Source organism: Aplidium turbinatum, chromosome 8 (genome assembly GCF_918807975.1).
Source record: "Aplidium turbinatum chromosome 8, kaAplTurb1.1, whole genome shotgun sequence".
Classification (NCBI taxonomy): Eukaryota; Metazoa; Chordata; class Ascidiacea; order Aplousobranchia; family Polyclinidae; genus Aplidium; species Aplidium turbinatum.
In genome coordinates, this window is record NC_137479.1 from 1,681,935 (window position 1) to 1,700,798 (window position 18,864).

Genomic DNA, 18,864 nt, shown 5'->3' on the forward strand with positions numbered 1-18,864 from the left:
TTTTTTTAGCATAGTTCTTGCCGAAAGCGATTCAGCATTAAATTATCTTTGTAATGAGATATAAAAGATCAATTTTAGATGATTTCGAATTTTTGACCTATGGGAGCTGTTGCCATTATACAAAAATTGCCAAAACTCACTATTCCCAAAGAGGAATCATGGGGCTTTTTCTGGTCACTACACATCACTAATCGAACCTCCTGACAAAATTTCAGCTTAATATTATTTTTTTCCGGGTCAAATCATTCAACGACTGGACTAATAGTGTAAGCTACATGTTTTGACTGATGATTCCATCCGCTGAGTACCGCTGAATGGAAAGCAGTCTTTACAATTCGTTATTCAAGCGCATACCCTGAGAGTAAAACCCACGCCGCTTGACATTTCTTCGAGCACAAAGTCGAGTGCTTAAAGGCATACTAAATGAAATTTTCAAACGGGAATTAAGCATTAAAATGCGTAAACTGAACATTCAAAAATACATTTCAAAAAGAATTACCGAAAAAAATTTGTTTTCAATGGCACTGGCAAGGCCCAAAGTCCAATGTTTCATTTATTTTTTATTTTTTTTAAAATGACCAAAAAGTGCAAACACTGCTCGAGAATACGTCACTGTAGACAGCATTAACAAAAGCCACGTTAACACTAACATCAGATCTGATGTTTTGAGCAAACTGTCTGATGTTTTGATGTTGAAATCTGATGCTTTGATGTACATACATACATACATAGCCTACAATTAAATCGCCCGCAGTAACAACAGATTGCTTGCCTATAGTGACGTAGACTGTACAGTCGCACGCTTCGCTGCTCACGCCCATTCTAGTTTTGAAAGCTCTAACAAAAGCGGGCGCGGAATGCTGATCAGATCGCAATGGGGCAAAATTTTATTGAAAATCGTTTTATGGTAGCATGTTAAACACAAAGAACGTGTACAATCGCCAAGTCAGGTTTTTCCTTTACTATCCCTTTAAGCATCTGAGCTAAGCTAAGTAATCAACCGCATGGTTAGGTTTGAGAATAAATGTGAGTAAATTTTGCGTATCAATACTTTTGTGCATACAATTGGTATGCATGTAGCCTACGGTAAGGTGGTTCTGGAGTGTATTGGAGAATTTTTTTTACCAAAAGACTCCGAACACCCTACGATTTTTTGCATTGGCTAAAAGAAGGTAACAAGCTTAGAGGTGCCACACGAAGCTGCACGAAACTGCAAAACTATTATAATTAGTTGGTGTGTACAAAGCTTGTTTAAGGTGTTGTTTTTAAGGACTACAACGGCCTCAAATTTTTCCAACTGTCAATACAAGAAATAGGAAGACAGCACTTCACCTTCTTGGTGTAATTAGAAAAGGAATTTTTAAACTTGGCGTGTTGGCACCATATACTTGAACTAGTGATTCATGCAATATTCAAGAACTCAATAGAATCATCATCTTCGCCAGATAGTGAGATTTTCAAGTAGTTTCAAGTACGATGGCCACATCTCAAGAAAGATAACTACGAACTTGCACAAGTTAGCCTTCAGTGGAGGATTACTTTGTACCAGTACGCGATTTTTTGCTGATGTCTGCAAAGAAGCATTTGCGCACATAACAACAAAGAGAAAATTATCGAGCATTTGTAGAACTAATCATCTTCTTCCTTGATAGATTGCCTGAACAGGGTGCTTTGACTGTCTGGAAACCCAGAGCTTTTCACAGACCACGAAGGATGAGCATTGAGCAAGGTCCTTTAGTCTCTCAAGATTTGGCTTTTCCGAGCACAAGTAAAGCTGACAGCAAACTAAAAAAAGGCTGACAGAGGCTATTTTGTTCACAGTGTTGGTATGTTTCAGAGCTTGGTTTGATACACCAATACCAGTTTTAACACCAGCCAACCACCTGACCTTTTTGAAAAATTTTAAAGCTTATGCCTCCAGAGTTGCCTAGCCTACACAACATTCTTCAACTATCTTTGGTATTCGTGTAAAGAAGTTGTGGCATTTGCATTCTATGGCATTTGCATAGAGGAAGAAAAAAATGGTTAGAAATTTTGAAACGCCTGGAAAGAGTAGTCAAGCCGTGAAAGCCCACATGAAGGCTGAAGCAAGTGTCACAGAAGACTTTGTGTTAGTAAAATCCTTGCAGTTCTTGAAGGCCCTCAATTTGTCAACGGATTTCTTTGTCATCCTCAGTGGCTGTCAGATAATGACTACAGTGCAGGAAAAAAGAAAATGACACTTAAAGACTCAGCTGAGAGAGAAGCAGCTCTAATTCAGTAGTAGGGAAAGGTGGGGTAATTTGAGCAGGTTTTTGTAAAAACGCGTTTCTTGAAAATGTGTCAGGCTTCAGAGAATATTTTTGTCATGGATGTTAAAGGTATGCTCATTGGCTCTGCTTCAAAGCAAAAATATTTTTCTTGTCTCTTATATTTCATCTGATCTGAGTATTTTTGTAAAAGTTGCTCAACTTACCCCACCCTTTTTTTGTGGGGTAAGTTGAGCAACAGCATGGGGTAAGTTGAGCAACAATGAATTAAAGCGTTGACTGCTTACATTAATAAGAAAGCAAGACAACTTCAATTTCCTAAGTTGCAGAGTTAGTATTAATACATGTTTTTATTGCAACTGAGCCATTGATTTACCACTCAAAATATGTTTTTGGTTTTCGCATCTAGGGAGGGTTTTCGCATCTTGCCCCAGTTTTCAATATATCACCATATAACATTATCGGCAGCGACGGCATTCTTCACTCGATTCATGTAACGAGTCAGCATCATCCGTTTAATACCATGATCAATAGACGCAGCATTTACGGATTTAAATTTGTAACATCATCTGCTGCACTCCTCAGCACAGCATCTTGAATGTTTACAATGTTTGTTTTTTTGATATATACATGGCATTGTATTTAACTGACCAAGCAATATATTTGAAAAGACAACCTGTACATCAATTGTAGCTTTAACATGAAAAGGAAAGAAAAAAACAAGATAATTAGCTGGCTTGACCTGATCAGCTGTCTTAAGTTATTTACTGGGGTAAGTTGAGCAACTGCTCAAGTTGAGCAAACTGCTCAAGTTACCTCAAGAGCAATTGCTCAACTTACCCCATCTCCACCATTTTTTTTAAAAAGTTAATTTTTTTAAAAACTGCTAGAAAATTATATTGCATTATTGGCCACAAGCCGAGGCAGATGTAACGTCTACCTCAATTGCAAAACGAATTTCATCTATCTCTACTAATAATTCAATAAACAGAAATTTCCGCCGCTGCCAAATATTTACTCCTAAGCACCTAAACTCAAAAAAGTGCAACCATTCCTAAACAGAGCTTCCAGTTGTTTAGATCGATGCAGTGGCTTAAAAGGCATTATGGGTAAAATAATTTGGTGATGGAAAAATTTGTTTCAGCTTTTCCGTTTTCCGGGAACTAGGGGTTGCTCAACTTACCCCATTGCTCAACTCACCCCACCTTCCCCTACACCCAATTTCTGACAAACGATATAGAACAAGCAATGCCTCCTTCAAGAGTGTCTGATCACCGCAAAAACTTTCAAGATGCAAAAAAAGAACTGTTCTTGCTGGGCTAAAAATGTTAAAGATGACTCATAAAGTAGATGACATTATAACAGGGGTGTGCAACCTGTAGCCCGCGGTGCAAAATGCGGCTCACAAAGCAAAAGTATGTGACCCGATTGATTGATTGATTGATTGATTTTATTTCGTTGTAGGTAAATATAATACAATAAATACAGCAATAAAAAGGAATTTTCCAGCAACGGGAATCTGCGAAGAGACCATGGGTCCTCGAGTCAAGCAGATACCCCAGATTCAAAAGAAGTTCTAAAATTGCGATAAGAATAATTCAAAAACGAAAATTGGAACAAGGGTTAGAAGATGGTCACAGAGAAGTATATTTAGTAGTCTATCGGTAGCATAAAGGTAATACAAAATTAAACGTGCTAGTATTTGGCGATGAGTGAATTTTTGTGTTGTTTTTTAAAAGAATAAAATGACAGTTTACGCAAGCTCGTTGGTAAGGAGTTCCAGACTTTCACTCCGGCATATTTAATGCTGCGCTGGAGTCGGGATGAGGCGTAACGTGGGACAAAGTAACAATCGTTGGAAGAGTGTCTAGTAAGACGTGCATTATACATGAGTTTGGTTTTTTCAAAGTAGTGTGCGAAAGGCAGAGGCAATACATCCGTATCAAATTTAAACATGAATTTAGCAATTTCGTGTTCGTACAAATCTTTAAGCTTGAGTATGTTAAGTTTCTTATAGAAAGGTGTGACATGATCAGACCACCTGCCACCTGCTACTATTCTGACAGCCTTATTTTGTAAGGTGCTAAGCTTGTTCATTTGTGTCTTGCAGCATGAACCCCAAATCGTTATCCCATATACGATATGAGAATGTACCAGTGCGTAGTATAATTGTAATAATGTTTTGTTTGGAAGAATGTATTTGAGTTTCGACAATATCCCTACAGATATAGAAAGTTTCTTGTGGAGCATATTAATGTGAGGTTCAAAATTTAGACCATTGTCAAAAATAATGCCAAGGTATTTGGCAAACTTAACTTGTTCGATCTGAGCACAATTATAAAGTACATTGATATCTTCTGGGTAGCTGCATTTTTTAGGAGGGATCACAATGACATTTGATTTGGAAGGATTGATAACTAATTTATTGGCATTAATCCAGTTCTTGATGTTAAGTAATTCAGACGATATTTCTTTTTCTAAGTAGGTTGGATTCGGAGCATTAATTACCAGGCAGGTATCGTCTGCGAAAAGTCTTGGAACAGAAGACGTGCAGTTTGGTAAGTCGTTTACGTACAATAAAAACAGCAATGGACCCAGCGTTGAACCCTGAGGTACACCGTGTGTTATGCATCTCTGTTCAGATTCCTGTTCATTAATCGCGACATACTGCATTCTGTCTTTTAGGTAGGAGGAGAATAATTCGTTTGCTGTACCTCGGATTCCATAGTGGTTGAGTTTGTATAGTAGAATGGGATGGTATACCGTGTCAAAGGCTTTTTTAAGATCCAAGAGAACCAAACCTGTGTACAGGTTGCTTTTTACGTGTTCATAGGTGGCACTAATAATATCAATAGCGGCATATGAAGTAGAGGAGCCAGACCGAAATCCAAATTGCGTAGGAGCAAGGACAGAATGTTTGTCTAGAAAGGAAGAGACCCTTTTATATAAGAGCTTTTCCAAGATTTTTTCGAAAGACGATAAAAGGGAGATAGGTCTATAATTATTTACCTCAAGTTTGTCTCCAGATTTGAAGACGGGTACAACTTTGGCAAGTTTAAATGTATCTGGGAAAATACCGAACTGAAAGGAATAGTTAATAAGATTTGAGAAGGGCAGGGCAATAATCACGGAGGCGATCTGTATGAAATATGCTGAAATGTCATCGTAGCCAGTTGCTTTGTTGGGTTTTAGGGCTCGGATTTCTTTGAGTACCTCATCGCCAGTCGTTGGTTCAAGAAAAATAGAAGAAGGAACGTGGTTTGTAAGGTAGGATGTGAAGTTGTTATCTTTGGCAAGCGGAACGCTGTCAGAGATCTCTTTTCCAACGTTGCAGAAGAATTTATTGAATTGGTTCGCCATTTCGATGGGTTTGTTTGATGACACTCCATCAATATTAATGGAATTGATTGTTTGCTTTGATTTTTGTTTATTTGGCAGCAGTGAGTTAATGACTTCCCAAACTTTACGTGGAGAAGATTTGTTCAGTTCAATTTCCGAATGTATATAATTTTGCTTGGAAATGTATTTCAATTTGGTGAGCTTATTTGCGTATTTTTTGTACTCTAGCCTGTCTGTTTGATTCCCTTTCAGGTAGTGCGATTGGTACATTTTTTGCTTATTTTTAATTGAAGTAAACAAGCCAGAAACCAAAGCTGAAGTAAACCCGAGGCAGGCTTTGGTTTCTGGCTTGCGCCACAAATACTCCAAATAGTAGTTTTATGGCTTATTCAAATAAAACATATTAATTCAGTCAATAGTCAATTTGTTAAGCTTTATATCGCAATAACGTAATTTAGTTTTTTGATTTTCGGATGATCTTACCTCTGCACCTCGATACCTGTTGTAGTTTACCGAAGTGCGATAGCTAAGCAAGGGCCGCATGCTCAGACAATTTTGTGATGCGAGGGTTGGTTGGTTGAGTTTTGGTTGCATTACTGGTACTCATATTGTGTTTTTGATGCCATCAAAAAGGAATAACAATAGATGAATTGTAAATAGAACGATTTAAGGTAACTTTTTGCTGCAAGGCGCTTTACAAGCAGAGAAATTTTGGAAAAGCACTTCACAAAATATGTAAATTGTAAACGTTCAACTTCTCGATACATAGATAACCACTTGTTAAAATAAGTTGAAGGTAGTTTATATGACGAAGAGGAAGACTGAAATAATTGCTCTATTGCCCATAAATGTTTTATACGAATCTCATGTGCTCAATATATTATCTTGGAAAAGCAATGTCTATGTTGCAGGAGGAGTCTGACAACGATGGGTTGTAGGAATAAAGTGATGAAGAAGAAGGTTGATTGGTTTTGAATCTTTATCCTTGGACTGATAAAGCCTTGATTGGTTATTCCTTGTAGTTTCGCATACTCTTGACGCAGGACCGGTTACCGAGATTGGTAGAGTGAAGTTTCCGATTGTTGTGATAAAATTGTTTCCGATTGTTGTTGAAGTGTTGTTGCTGAGGAATCATTCCATTCACTAGGTGCCGCTGAATGAAGAGCAGTCTTGAAATGCGTTGCTCAAGCGCATACCCCGAGAGTTGAACCAGCGCCGCTAACATCCTAATGATTCACGCAGCTCATCTGACGAAGAAACGACTGAAGGTTCAGTGGAATTTTCTAGAAAAGGAGAAAGTTTCCAGACAGCCACTTTATCTCGTTTAGATTTGGTAAAGATCTGGTCAGATCCGTACCCGGTCTGGTAAAGATTTAAACCAGATAAAGTGGTTGTCTGGGTTGGATTCCTCTATTGTCTACCAGAGCTGTCCGCACTAATCCACCTAACAATGTGCGTGTAAAACCTGGAGTCAATCAACTCTACTCTTCAAGCTAGGATTGATAGAAGTCCCTAAAAATGTTGGAAATTGTTCAATGATAATGCTATGCTAAAAAATGTATCAGAACACTCCACAAGAGAAGCCCAAAGTGTAAACTAGACTGTTATTGTTTCTGGAAAAACTGAAGCATTCATAGCTTTGCTATATGCCTACAAATATAAGACAAGAACCGTCCGGTTGAGTTCTTGTAGAGCAAGAAATATGGTCCATAAATATTTTCTGACACAATGCCAAGGGATAGTTTTGTGGAAATAAAATAAATTACTAAAGTTTGACAACAAAGTGAGAGACAAGTCACAAACTTGGCAACAGACAAGTTTGTGAATATTCAAGAGACTTATCAAGTCTTCACTATCAACATCCTCCACAACCGCACACAAGGATGAAGCCTAACCATTGATGAGCAGTTGGTTATTAGGTTGGGAGAACGAAACGAACGAACGAAACGAACCAACGAAAAACAAATGCCTATTTATTCTTTTTATGCTAAATGAGCCAGACAAATTTGGCATGCAGCTTTGAATTTTAGCAAAAGTCAGATCCAAGTAGATATGCAATTGCTTGCTTTAGGCAGCAAAATTTGCCGTTAAGAGCTTATCTTGGAACTGGCTGATGAGTTGAGTAGCGCCTCTGTAGACAACAATGCAAAATATACATAACAAACAGAAAAACTCTCCAGTTCTCCAGAAAGCGACAAATATATGCTGGGCAACAATAACACTGTAACAAATTGCCAGCATTGCTGAAAGCCAACATGCGGAAAATGTGGCACTGGTAATGGGAAACTTATTGAATGCAAGGAATGCGTCGCGCAGCAAAAACAACTGGCAAGACACTATCAACAAAACTACACTTTTAGTTTTAAGAATTAATAAATTGTAATCCTGACTTAGTTGGAAACTCAACAAACCACACATGTCTTACTACTGTCAATTTGCACAAACTACACACAATTCCTGCTTCTCAAAGAGGCCTACTTCTGTCTAGGGACCCATGTAGGGGCCCAACAAGAAAAAAAGATCTCTGTTTAGGCAGTTGGTTATTCTTCCTAGTCGCGTGACCGTGAATGATATTTTTGGCAAAATTTCATAAAAATAAATCACAAAATTTATTCATTTAGCATCTCGTTTATGACATATCGCATCGGGTATGATGCTCACACACACATACAGCAAACTTGGCCTTGCTTGCTTCATCGTCATCGAGCACTCTATTTGCAACTGCTACACTTTATCTCTGAAACACACACACACATCTACGTACATAAAGAAAATCGCAATAAAATAGATAAAACTCACAGAAGCGGTACTTTTGAGGTTAAAGATTGCACTGGCTTTTTCTCCTTCTGACGTTGCCATTCGTCGAAACCATTTTCTTCGTCGGGTCATATCCAAGCGTCTGGGTGTTAGATGAAATTGGTTGGATAATGGCATGGCGTACTCCCATCCTTCCCCAACCATCTGCTCTAATTTCTGTGAGGTATAAGAAAACATGATCAAATTTTCAATTGTCGTAAATCGACAACGTCAAGACTACCTACGTCTGCCTTTTTCATTAGCTTTGGATCGACATTTTTTCGATTCCGGACAATTCTTCTTCGTCTATTGACATGGAAGCTCTTTTCCTGGGATGACCATGCGGCTTCCTCCTTTCCATGTGGAGAGCTGTACTCCCAACCTAATTAGGAATCAGTTATTTTTCTGACGTTTAGATATATCGGTAATCAGTTAACGGAACATTTGGTAACGTCGATAACGAAATTATGTGCTGTTATGGTCTGCATTTTAGACGATTCTTTATGTTTATTGTATGATATTTTACACAACATGTAGGCTAATAAGATTAACAGAAATCATAGCTACCTTCTTCATCACACGCACGCCGTGTATCTACGCTCCAATCATCTTCCCACGCCCAACCTTTTGGACATGAAACACTTTCAGCTCCTTCAATTGTATCTCCAACACTATTTTCTGCTTTTTCTTTTTCCCAGTTGCCTCCAGCTTGGCGCTTCTCAAACTCGAAGAACTCCTTCGATTTGAATATCATTTATATATTGTGCTTGATATTACGCCTTTTGTGTGATATATTCTTTTTCTTACAGCTTGACTGGCATGAAACTCAATATTAACGCACTTTCTGCTTTGGTTTTACTGTCAATGCTTTTAACCCAAACACGTCAAAGTGACTAATGCATTCATGGCCTTCGTTTTCCTCAAAGAGTTAACATAAAATTTCAATACAAAATGAGTATACCGTGGTATTACCTTCAAGAATGATATGTGCTGGAGCTTACCAACAAAGACTTATTAAATTTGTTTAATCACGACTACAAATTAAATTTAATGATACCTAATGTTACACTTAAATTTATGGAAATTATAACTAAACTTTGGTCACAAAAAGTTAGGCTATGCTTTCGACATTTTGTGTTACGAAGGAGGCTTATCAAAAATAAGACGATTTGAAAAAATACGTCAGAATAAACAATAAACCTCCAAGAACGTCATAAAACCAGCATCAGGAAGAAGACTGAGCTCTGAATTGATTTCCCAATCTCCATCCCACTCCCATCCTTTAGGACAAGTGAAAGAGTCTTTCGGAAGAGGTATCTATGAATGGTAATACAAAATTTTATGCCAAAGTTCCTAATAGGTTGACAATTGTGTCGATAAAAATACAAAACTATTGCAATAAATTAACATACGAACCTTTCCAGTTACATCTTTGAATCCATCCGCAACCCAGCCACGTATGGGTATCTTGCTTTCCATTTCATACTGGAAAGGCAGTGGTAGAGTTAAAATCCAAATCCTCGCATGTTGTAAACATTTTCTTACTTACCGTGTCTGCATAGACAAAGATTTGTCCTCGGCTGTGAAAGTTAAAATCATTTTGCTCCTTGGCAAGACCCAACCAGGCCACTATACCAATCTGACACGGAGCTTGGTCGTGTTTCTTACTTGATGCTTTTGGATGAGGGATCTGATGATAGTAAAGACCAAATTAGAAGTCTTTTCAGGACAATACATGCGAAAATATGCCAAAATTAATTCAATACGCGAATAGCGGCGTGTGCTTGGAAAGAATTTAAATTAGAATCCCTCTCTAGATTAGAATCTTATTTTTTATTGTTTTTATAATCTCATTATGTGGTGAGATTTGCATCAGCTATTTTTTATTTATTTTTATCGGCGTATGTATCTATTCATAATTTTTGTCCGAGTTAAGTTCAGAGAAATTGCATTGTTTCGATACAGGCTGCAGTACTCCCAATCATCCAATATGATATCACAATAATAAAACAAGGTTGGTTCAATTTCGCAATTCATATTGCTTACGTCGGTTGTTGTACGCCGCTGTTGTTTAGCAACACCAATCATAAGCAAATGTATGTTGAAACAATGTAGCCTAATGTTCACAACGAAAGGTGAAAACGTTTACAACTTAGTACAAAAATATAGCAAACATTTTTATAATGTCAGATAAACTCTATTAGCAGTTTGATGGCAATTGAATAAGGTGTGGGAGTGATCATAGCCAGCCATCACAAAGTGGCATGACATGGCAAAAAATTGATTAGCAGGAGTGGGAGTTTGAAATAGGAATTTCAAGAATTAAGGGATTCCGACAAAGAAAAGTGTGTGTTAAATTAGGTATTACTACATGAACATTTCTTACCGTAGCGAGTAGTAGCCAAAGTCTTACTCATTCAAAAATATTCAAAGTATTTTTATCAGCTCATCAAAGCATTATAACGTTTTCAACTGTAATGTATATACACGAATTAAGCTATAGCCAGAGAGAAGCTATATAATTTATCATGTGACACGTAATACTGTATATGGCTTTGGTATGCATTAATTAGGGTGTGCCACTTTATAACTTTTTTTTTCTTAACCAAGGTCTCAACCCATTTTGGGGTTCCTTTTAGGACCAAAAACTATCCCAAAAATTTTTTAGGAAAAATATTTGAATTTAGTGGTGCCACAGAGCACTTCGGGCAAATTCGGAGCAAATTTGGCCAAAATCACTATATCTGACTGACCAGTAAAGATAGAGAGTTGATTTTAGGCTCTATTGAAAGGTAATCATCATGTTTCTATATGCTGTAACAGAAGATTTTTCTCTAAAACAAACAGAAATTAAGTTATTGCCAAAAAACTGATTTCGCTATATTTTTGGGCATTTTTACTCTATTACGTAGTATTGCCTTATACTTTGTATAGGTTTTAGTAGATTATTTTATTAGTAGTTTGGTGTTATACATTACATATTAATAAGTGAGTTTATTCTTATCAATGTATAGTAATTTCGTTCTCTTCTCATGATCATGTTGCCCTTGCTAAGCTAAGGCTTGTCAACGAATGGTACTATGTAAATAAAAAATAATATGCATGTTTTTTACTAATTAAAACAAAACAAGAAAGGCTCATACAGCACAGACGATAAAGAAATTTACAGCAGAGTCACAATATCTTAAATTACAGTCCAGATGAAGTGGAAGCAAGATCAGCAAATACATAACAAATACATACCAAATACAGAGCTTATATCATAACAAATACAGAGCAAGCTTTAACTCACACAGTAATTTGGCCATCCATCGTGCATGGCTCACTGCACCAATGCTTTTGATCACAGGGGCTATCATGTCATGGGGATATGATGTATTCTCTTCAGTTTGTTCAACTTAATATAATTATCGAGGAAGAAGCAAACGAACATAGATCTCTTTCCTTGTTTTTGATATTATTTTATGTTCCTGCATGGATAACAGCACCTGTTCCATTTGATGCTCCATATAACGATCTCCATCTGCTTAAAACTCTTCTTCAACTTAAAAAAAAGAATGATCTTCCAGAATCTTTTTCAAAGTTCATTGCAGCAATGATAAACCGTCTTATGCAACATCTGTGAACCATTTGTATTTTTGGTATTGTTTTCTGCATTATCGTCTGTGCAAGAAAAGGAAAAATGTCGTAAAGCATTGCTAAAATATAAACCGGCTTCTGAATCATCGTTGAAAAACTTGGGAAAATTAGTCACACCTGCAGAAATAACAATGTCAACCAACATGAATAACTTGTTTGGACCATATTCTTGGCTCATTCCTCATAGGAGCAAGTTAGATTGTGCTTTCATTGAAAAACATGCTAGAACATGGAGCAAAAATGATTCCTATATAGCTGCTAAACATTCACTTGAGCATATGCATGTAGTCAATGACGCTGCAGAAAGGGCAATTTTATTAGCAAAGACATATCATAACAAATTAACCCAGAACAAGGCGCAGAAATCTGCACTTTTTCAAACAGTCCCAGAAGTAAGAAGATTGGTTCCGAACCTAAAGAAAGAAACTTTGATAACTGCTGATCTTGCTTCCACTTCATCTGGACTGTAATTTAAGATATTGTGACTCTGATGTAAATTTCTTTATCGTCTGTGCTGTATGATCCTTTCTTGTTAACATGTAATGTATAACAGCAAACTACTAATAAAAAAATCTACTAAAACCTATACAAAGTATAAGGCAATACTACGTAATAGAGTAAAAATGCCCAAAAATATAGCGAAATCAGTTTTTTGGCAATAACTTAATTTCTGTTTGTTTTAGAGAAAAATCTTCTGTTACAGCATATAGAAATATGATGATTACCTTTCAATAGAGCCTAAAATCAACTCTCTATCCTTACCGGTCAGTCAGATATAGTGATTTTGGCCAAATTTGCTCCGAATTTGCCCAAAGTGCTCTGTGGCACCACTAAATTCGAATATTTTTCCCAAAAAATTTTTAGGATAGTTTTTGGTCCTAAAAAGAACCCCAAAATGGGTTGAGACCTTGGTTAAGAAAAAAAAGTTACAAAGTGGCACACCCTAGTATGCATAGAGTTTTCTTGAATTGTTGCTGTCATATCCAGGCTTACGTTTGGTGGTTAAAAATTTAGATGAAGCGGATGGGAAGGAAAAAAGCCAATCTTCATGTCCTCCTTCAAGCACTGCTATTTTGCATTCATCAAATGCTGGCATTTGCATAACGATCTAACCTCTTAGTGTAATTTATTAAGAATCGATTTCGCTATAGTGATAGCATCTTCAGCTAGCACATGTAAAAAAGAAAATTTGAAAAATATGTGAAACGAACAAATAAAGCAAACTCCGATATTATCAACACGCATAAAAATTCTATTTTAAATAGATGGTTACATAATATTAAATCAAAAGCTGCAAGCCTAAATCTTAAACTGGTGTTCTGCCACGATTTCCAACAATATACTGGTACAAATTCAAGAATACATTAACATTATCATCCATCAAGTAAATTACAACCGTTCAACAAGACGAATACAAAGAAAAACGCAATTTAGTTTACAGTTTACAGTCTTTCAAGCACTTTAGTTTCTAATAATTAGCTAAATATTTTTGCAAAAGTGTAGTTTCATTTTAGAGTAACTTTAGCTAATAAATTTACAAATAGCAGTGCAAGACAAGTTGATTGCAAATTTGTTTTAATCGATTTTAAATAATCTTAAATTTTGAGCTAGTTTTGAACAGACATGATTTGGGAGGCCTCTACTTTAGATAGTGTTTTTTTCTGAGAAATTGAAAGAAGTTTTCTTCGTCATGTGAGCGTATGGGGCTGAGAGTCTATCCTTTTACCATCCCAGATTCACGATGTTCCCAGACTACACTGGATGGGCTAGCAGTGATCAGCCAGTCCTTTCTTTCATCATCCAGCGCAGACCTCCCACTCCGTTAGGTGGCTTGAAAAAAGTACAATTGCGAATGGTGTGGTCTGCGGTCTGTTCCTCAGCGCCATTTTCACAAGAAGAGGCCATTCCCCATCGGTGCATGATTGAGCAGAAAAGCACGACGCTCGCACGGAAACGGTTGAGGCGTACCCACGCCTGTCTCCGTAGTGTCACGCCGACGAGTGTAAGCGTCGGAGATGAACGAATGGAGTGTGGTGATACTTGACTCTCGTTCAGATTCCCATTTATGGTCCGCCCAATTTGCCGGAGAAGTGTTTGTCCATCAGCTTCGTTGATCAGAAGTTGAGCAGCTGGTACAAATAGGTGTTTTGATTGTAGTCCACGGAGTTGTCGTTTGAAAGAGTTGAGATCTTGGAGTGAAAAGGATGGTTAGGCTAAAATGTTTGTCGACCGAGAAGCAGAGCCGCTTCTTCGTGACGAAGCCCAGCAGGTTGGATGTCAGCAGGATTAAGGAGATTGTCTAATGGTGTGGGACGCTGACATCCGGTCACTGTTCGCAGAGCGCTATTGATAGCAGTGTCGATGTTATGGCAGTGAACACTGCGGCACCAAACAGGTGCACAGTACTCTGCTGAGGAGTAGACAAGGTAAGAAATGCTGCACGCAAAGGTTTAGCCTTCCCTTCCCAGCTGGAGTCTGCCAGGCGCTTGAGTAGCGCAACGCGCGATGACAGTTTCTTCCTCAGTAACATCAAGTGAAGCCAGGACCAATCTCTATGGGACGCCATTGTTCAGGCGTCTCACTCTGCTTTGCCGTGAGTTGCCCGTGGTGAGGGTGAAGCTTCGATTTCTGACAAGTTCTATAATCATATGGACCATATGTCGGTCTGGAAGCAGGCGAATCAGCTTGCAAATAAAGCTGCAACGCTATACCGAGTCGTAAACAGCTGTAGTGTCATACCGTGTCGCAGGCATTTGTAAAATCTAGAAAGACAGGACCGTCTTCGTTTTTGCCTCAAGGAAATCCTCGATGTTTCATGTTAAGAGTGTGACCTGATCCATAAAGGATTTTCCGCGTTGAAACCCAGCTTGCTTTTTTGGAAGGAGCAGGTCGATGATTGGGTTGACGCCTGCATAAATCAGCCTTTCGAGGATTTTGAAAGGAACACAAAGAAAACTGACATCACAGCACGTTTTCATTACGCGCCATTTTCTGGGCACATTCCCAACGAGGCTTGATTGGAAATCCCGTTCTTTCGAATCCCTGGTTGGAAAGTTGAAAACGCACGAGATTATGAATGAAAATACTAGATTGGAATGGCGAGTTGATTGTAAACCTGCGATAACTAGATGCAATAGTTTTAAAGCAGAGCAAAATAATTATGGATCGCCAAGTCATATTATGGGTTATTCAAATATGGAACAAATTTATTGAAATACCTTCAAAGAAATGTTTTGAGGTTTTGAACAAAACCTTCCGCTGTACTCTGGCTTCCCACGACAATGCAATACTTCGTTAGCAGGAATTCTGCACAATACAAGTTCTTTAATCACTCATACACTTTATTCAGTACAGTATATTTGAAAATAAATAAGGTAGCAGTCAATAAAAGCATTTGACAAGGCAAGTGAAAGTGCCACCAAGATATTGAGAGTCAATACAGAAATTATATGATTTAAATTCGGTAGCATCTATCCATTCGTCAACCTAATAAAATAACTGCCCAAGTCATTTTTTTGCTCATTCGATTTTTGACTTGGCGAAATGACTTAGGCAGTTTTTTTATTAGGCTGTCGCATTGATATATTCTCATCTTCAAACAATTCAAGACTAGAATTGTGGCAAATTGTGACTACTAACAAGCCTTCGCGTCTTCATATGCGCATTCATCCAGTTCAGTGCTCTTCAACGTTTTTTCGATTTACACTTATAGTTATGTTTTATCATGCTGAAAAAAAAAAAATAAATAATAAGCAGCACTGGGTGGCTGGCTATCATAGAAAGAGCTCAACTCCAAACTCTCCTGGGCCACATCAAAACGGGCTTTTGCCTGAGGATGGGTTTCTTTTAAGTCCGGTTTTCTTTCGCCATCCCATTATTATGATTACTGCTCATCCACATCAATACTGAACCGTAAATTCAATCCCAACGCTTCCCATGAAGCTGTTATTTAATACTACATATGTGCTCTCTTTGTTTGTTTGGTTTATTAGTTACTATTTTGGGGAAGTTTGTGGCCCTGCTAGCTGCAGATGTACTCGTACTACATGAGCAACTAATCAGGCACGTTTTATTACCTTTTAAGGTTTTGCCACCTTCCCCCATTCATTGAAAAACTGGTATATCAATTATTGCAGCTACTACTATATTTTCCGTTCTGGACATGTTAGTGACGAAAAATAAATGATGATGGGAAGCTATGATAAGAGAAAAATTGGTTTATTGGTAATTTGTTGTTCTTGCATAATTTGGATCATGGTCGTTTGATGAACTTTTGAGGTCAAAGTGCTTTCCTTTTACCACCAGACAATTTGGATAAAACGTGGTGTAAGCTTTTCATAAATTGTAACCTGACCTATATGATTTTTAAATTGATTACTCAAAAGCTTTTGATGTCAGCCAACATAATATTCTTCGAAAGTATCTGAAGGCTGTTGGAACACCAATGCACCTGCTGGAGCTCATCAGATCATTGTATGGTATTCAAGAAGCTACAATTCGAACAGAATACGGAGATACAGCTTGGTATAAACTTGAAAAAAAGCACGCCAGAAATACATTCTATCTCCTATTCAATATACAGTAGGGTGGTTCAAAAAAAGTGAAATTTTGAAATTGTAAAGTCTCACCCTTTCAAAAGTTTCCATTTACTACAAAAACACCTTGTGTAAAATATTTTTGAAAAATATTAATGTTTAGGGGTAGCTCAAGGCTTTCGAAATTTGATGGTATTTGACGAAATGGGTCAAACTTTAAATACTTGTATTTCGTAAATCCTTAAAGCAAACATACATCTGTTTGGGTTCATTTTCATCAGGTTGGAGAGTACTATAACTTGGTAAAGTCAAACAATGGTAAATATGTACTTTTGGAAAATTGCGATTTTAAAATTTTACAAATGGACTACAAAAACATTTAATACATTTTTTAAGCATTTAGTGGTAGCTGAAACATGTTGAAATTTCAGTAAAATCTGAAAATTGTTGCAATTGATGTATGTGATGCACAGCACATTTTCACATACAAAGTCAAGTGCCAGACAATCGATAGCCGGGGCATTCCATTTATAATCAAACACCCCTTGTAACCACTAGTCACAGATTTTGCTTACTTTGACATATTTTATACATACTAAAAAATGATGAAAATAGCAAAAAAAATTGAAATATTTTCATTGGGGGCCGAGATAGAGCACTTTGAATTTTCGGCCACTAGTAGGATTTTGGGAGCTGAGCACAACCATTTTTTCATTTTGCGCCTTCATTTTTTGGCAATAGCTTTTTACCTTGAACGATTTTCATAATGAAAACATGCATTTTACCAATTTAAGACCCAAGGAATTCATTTTAAGCTTACTACCAAAGAACAGAAGGATTATGAGATATAACCTTCTTTACCATTCGGGTTTATCTCAAAGCCTGGATGACAGCTCCTCTCTCAGCCTGTGCTGCCAACAATGAACTCCTGCTCTTGCAGTCCCTGGTACAGTACAAACACATTAACCTAGCCATTTCTAAGGTAGCAGCAGTGAAGCTCGTTGGCCACATGTAGTATCTATCAGAAAAGTTGATTGGACTGGCCTTGTTTGACAAGAATGTGCCTGCAGCACTGAAACGAAAAATGGCTCTCGCATTGGCTAACGATGGACATACAGATCCTCCGAAGCGAATTTATGCGAATCAAAAAAAATTCAAGGAAGTTGTTTGCTGTTTGGTCGACTTTGTCACACAAAGATCCCAAATGCTTTTTGAGAGAAAAAAACTTCCTGATGGTTTTCTCAAAGCAGATCCACAGACATGGAAAGGGCGAGAAGATTTTCAAGCAGCGTGTGACATTGTGCAGGCCATAAAAGTTGTCAACGACCACGCAGAACAAGGAGTAGCTCTAATTCAGGAGTTGAGTGGCCTACTGACATGTGATGAGGAACAACTTCAGTATCTGTCACAGGTTGTGCAGTGTGCACGAACACAGAAAATCTTAGCCTGACAGCAACAAAAAGACACTCCCTGAGAAAGTCTGAATGATTCATGGCTATCAATTGCCTGGCACTTGACTTTGTATGTGCATTGTGCTGTGCATCACATACATCAATTGCAACAATTTTCAGATTTTACTGAAATTTCAACATGTTTCAGCTACTACTAAATGCTTAAAAAAATGTATTAAGTGTTTTTGCTGTCATTTTGTAAAACTTTTAAAATCGCAATTTTTCAAAAGTACATATTTACCATTGTTTGACTTTACCAAGTTATAGTACTCTCCAACCTGATGAAAATGAACCAAAACAGATGTATGTTTGCTTTAAGGGATTACGAAATACAGGTATTTAAACTTTGACTCATTTCGTCAAATACCCCCAAATATCGAAAGCCTTGAGCTACCCCTAAACATTAATATTTTTCAAAAACATTTTACACAAGGTGTTTTCGTAGTAAATGGAAAGTTTTGAAAGGGTGAGACTTTACAATTTCAAAATTTCACTTTTTTTGAACCACCCTAATATACAGTATACATAGCAATGGTCATAAAAAGGCAGGATTAATTAAGTCCAATATTGGCGTGAAAGAAAGTGGTAAAATTATCAATATACTGGCCAGCAGTTTTCAACTTAAATTTTTTTCTCACTAAAACATGCAAATATAGCTGTTGTTGCTGATTCCTAATCTGTGGTCCTTTTCCTTCCAACATGTTAGGTTTCTGAGATAAATGCTACACGCATGATATACTGTATTTGATAATTTTTTTGAATCCAAAGTGTCGCAAAGTATACAGTAATCTAAGCTCGATAAAGCTCAAAATTTGCACAATAATCGTTATGTAGTCTATCTTTGTCTTCTGCAGC

General features: G+C 37.3%; 1 protein-coding gene across 6 annotated transcripts in view; it reads right to left on the bottom strand.

The window, feature by feature from the left end:
• Window positions 1-18,864, bottom strand: part of LOC145775695 (myoferlin-like) — a 213,718-nt gene that overhangs the window by 119,771 nt on the left and 75,083 nt on the right. For all 6 annotated transcript variants that reach the window (XR_014290170.1, XM_082587040.1, XM_082587039.1 and 3 more), the window contains 7 exons: window positions 15,242-15,329; window positions 9,934-10,074; window positions 9,801-9,869; window positions 9,585-9,701; window positions 8,952-9,120; window positions 8,630-8,766; window positions 8,388-8,561 (listed from right to left, as the gene is read on the bottom strand). Coding sequence is in view for 5 of the 6 variants with exons in the window: in XM_082587040.1 (XP_082443166.1) it covers window positions 8,388-8,561; window positions 8,630-8,766; window positions 8,952-9,120; window positions 9,585-9,701; window positions 9,801-9,869; window positions 9,934-10,074; window positions 15,242-15,329 (895 nt within the window). In the remaining variant the exon portion in view is untranslated. The remainder of the gene's footprint in view (window positions 1-8,387; window positions 8,562-8,629; window positions 8,767-8,951; window positions 9,121-9,584; window positions 9,702-9,800; window positions 9,870-9,933; window positions 10,075-15,241; window positions 15,330-18,864) is intronic.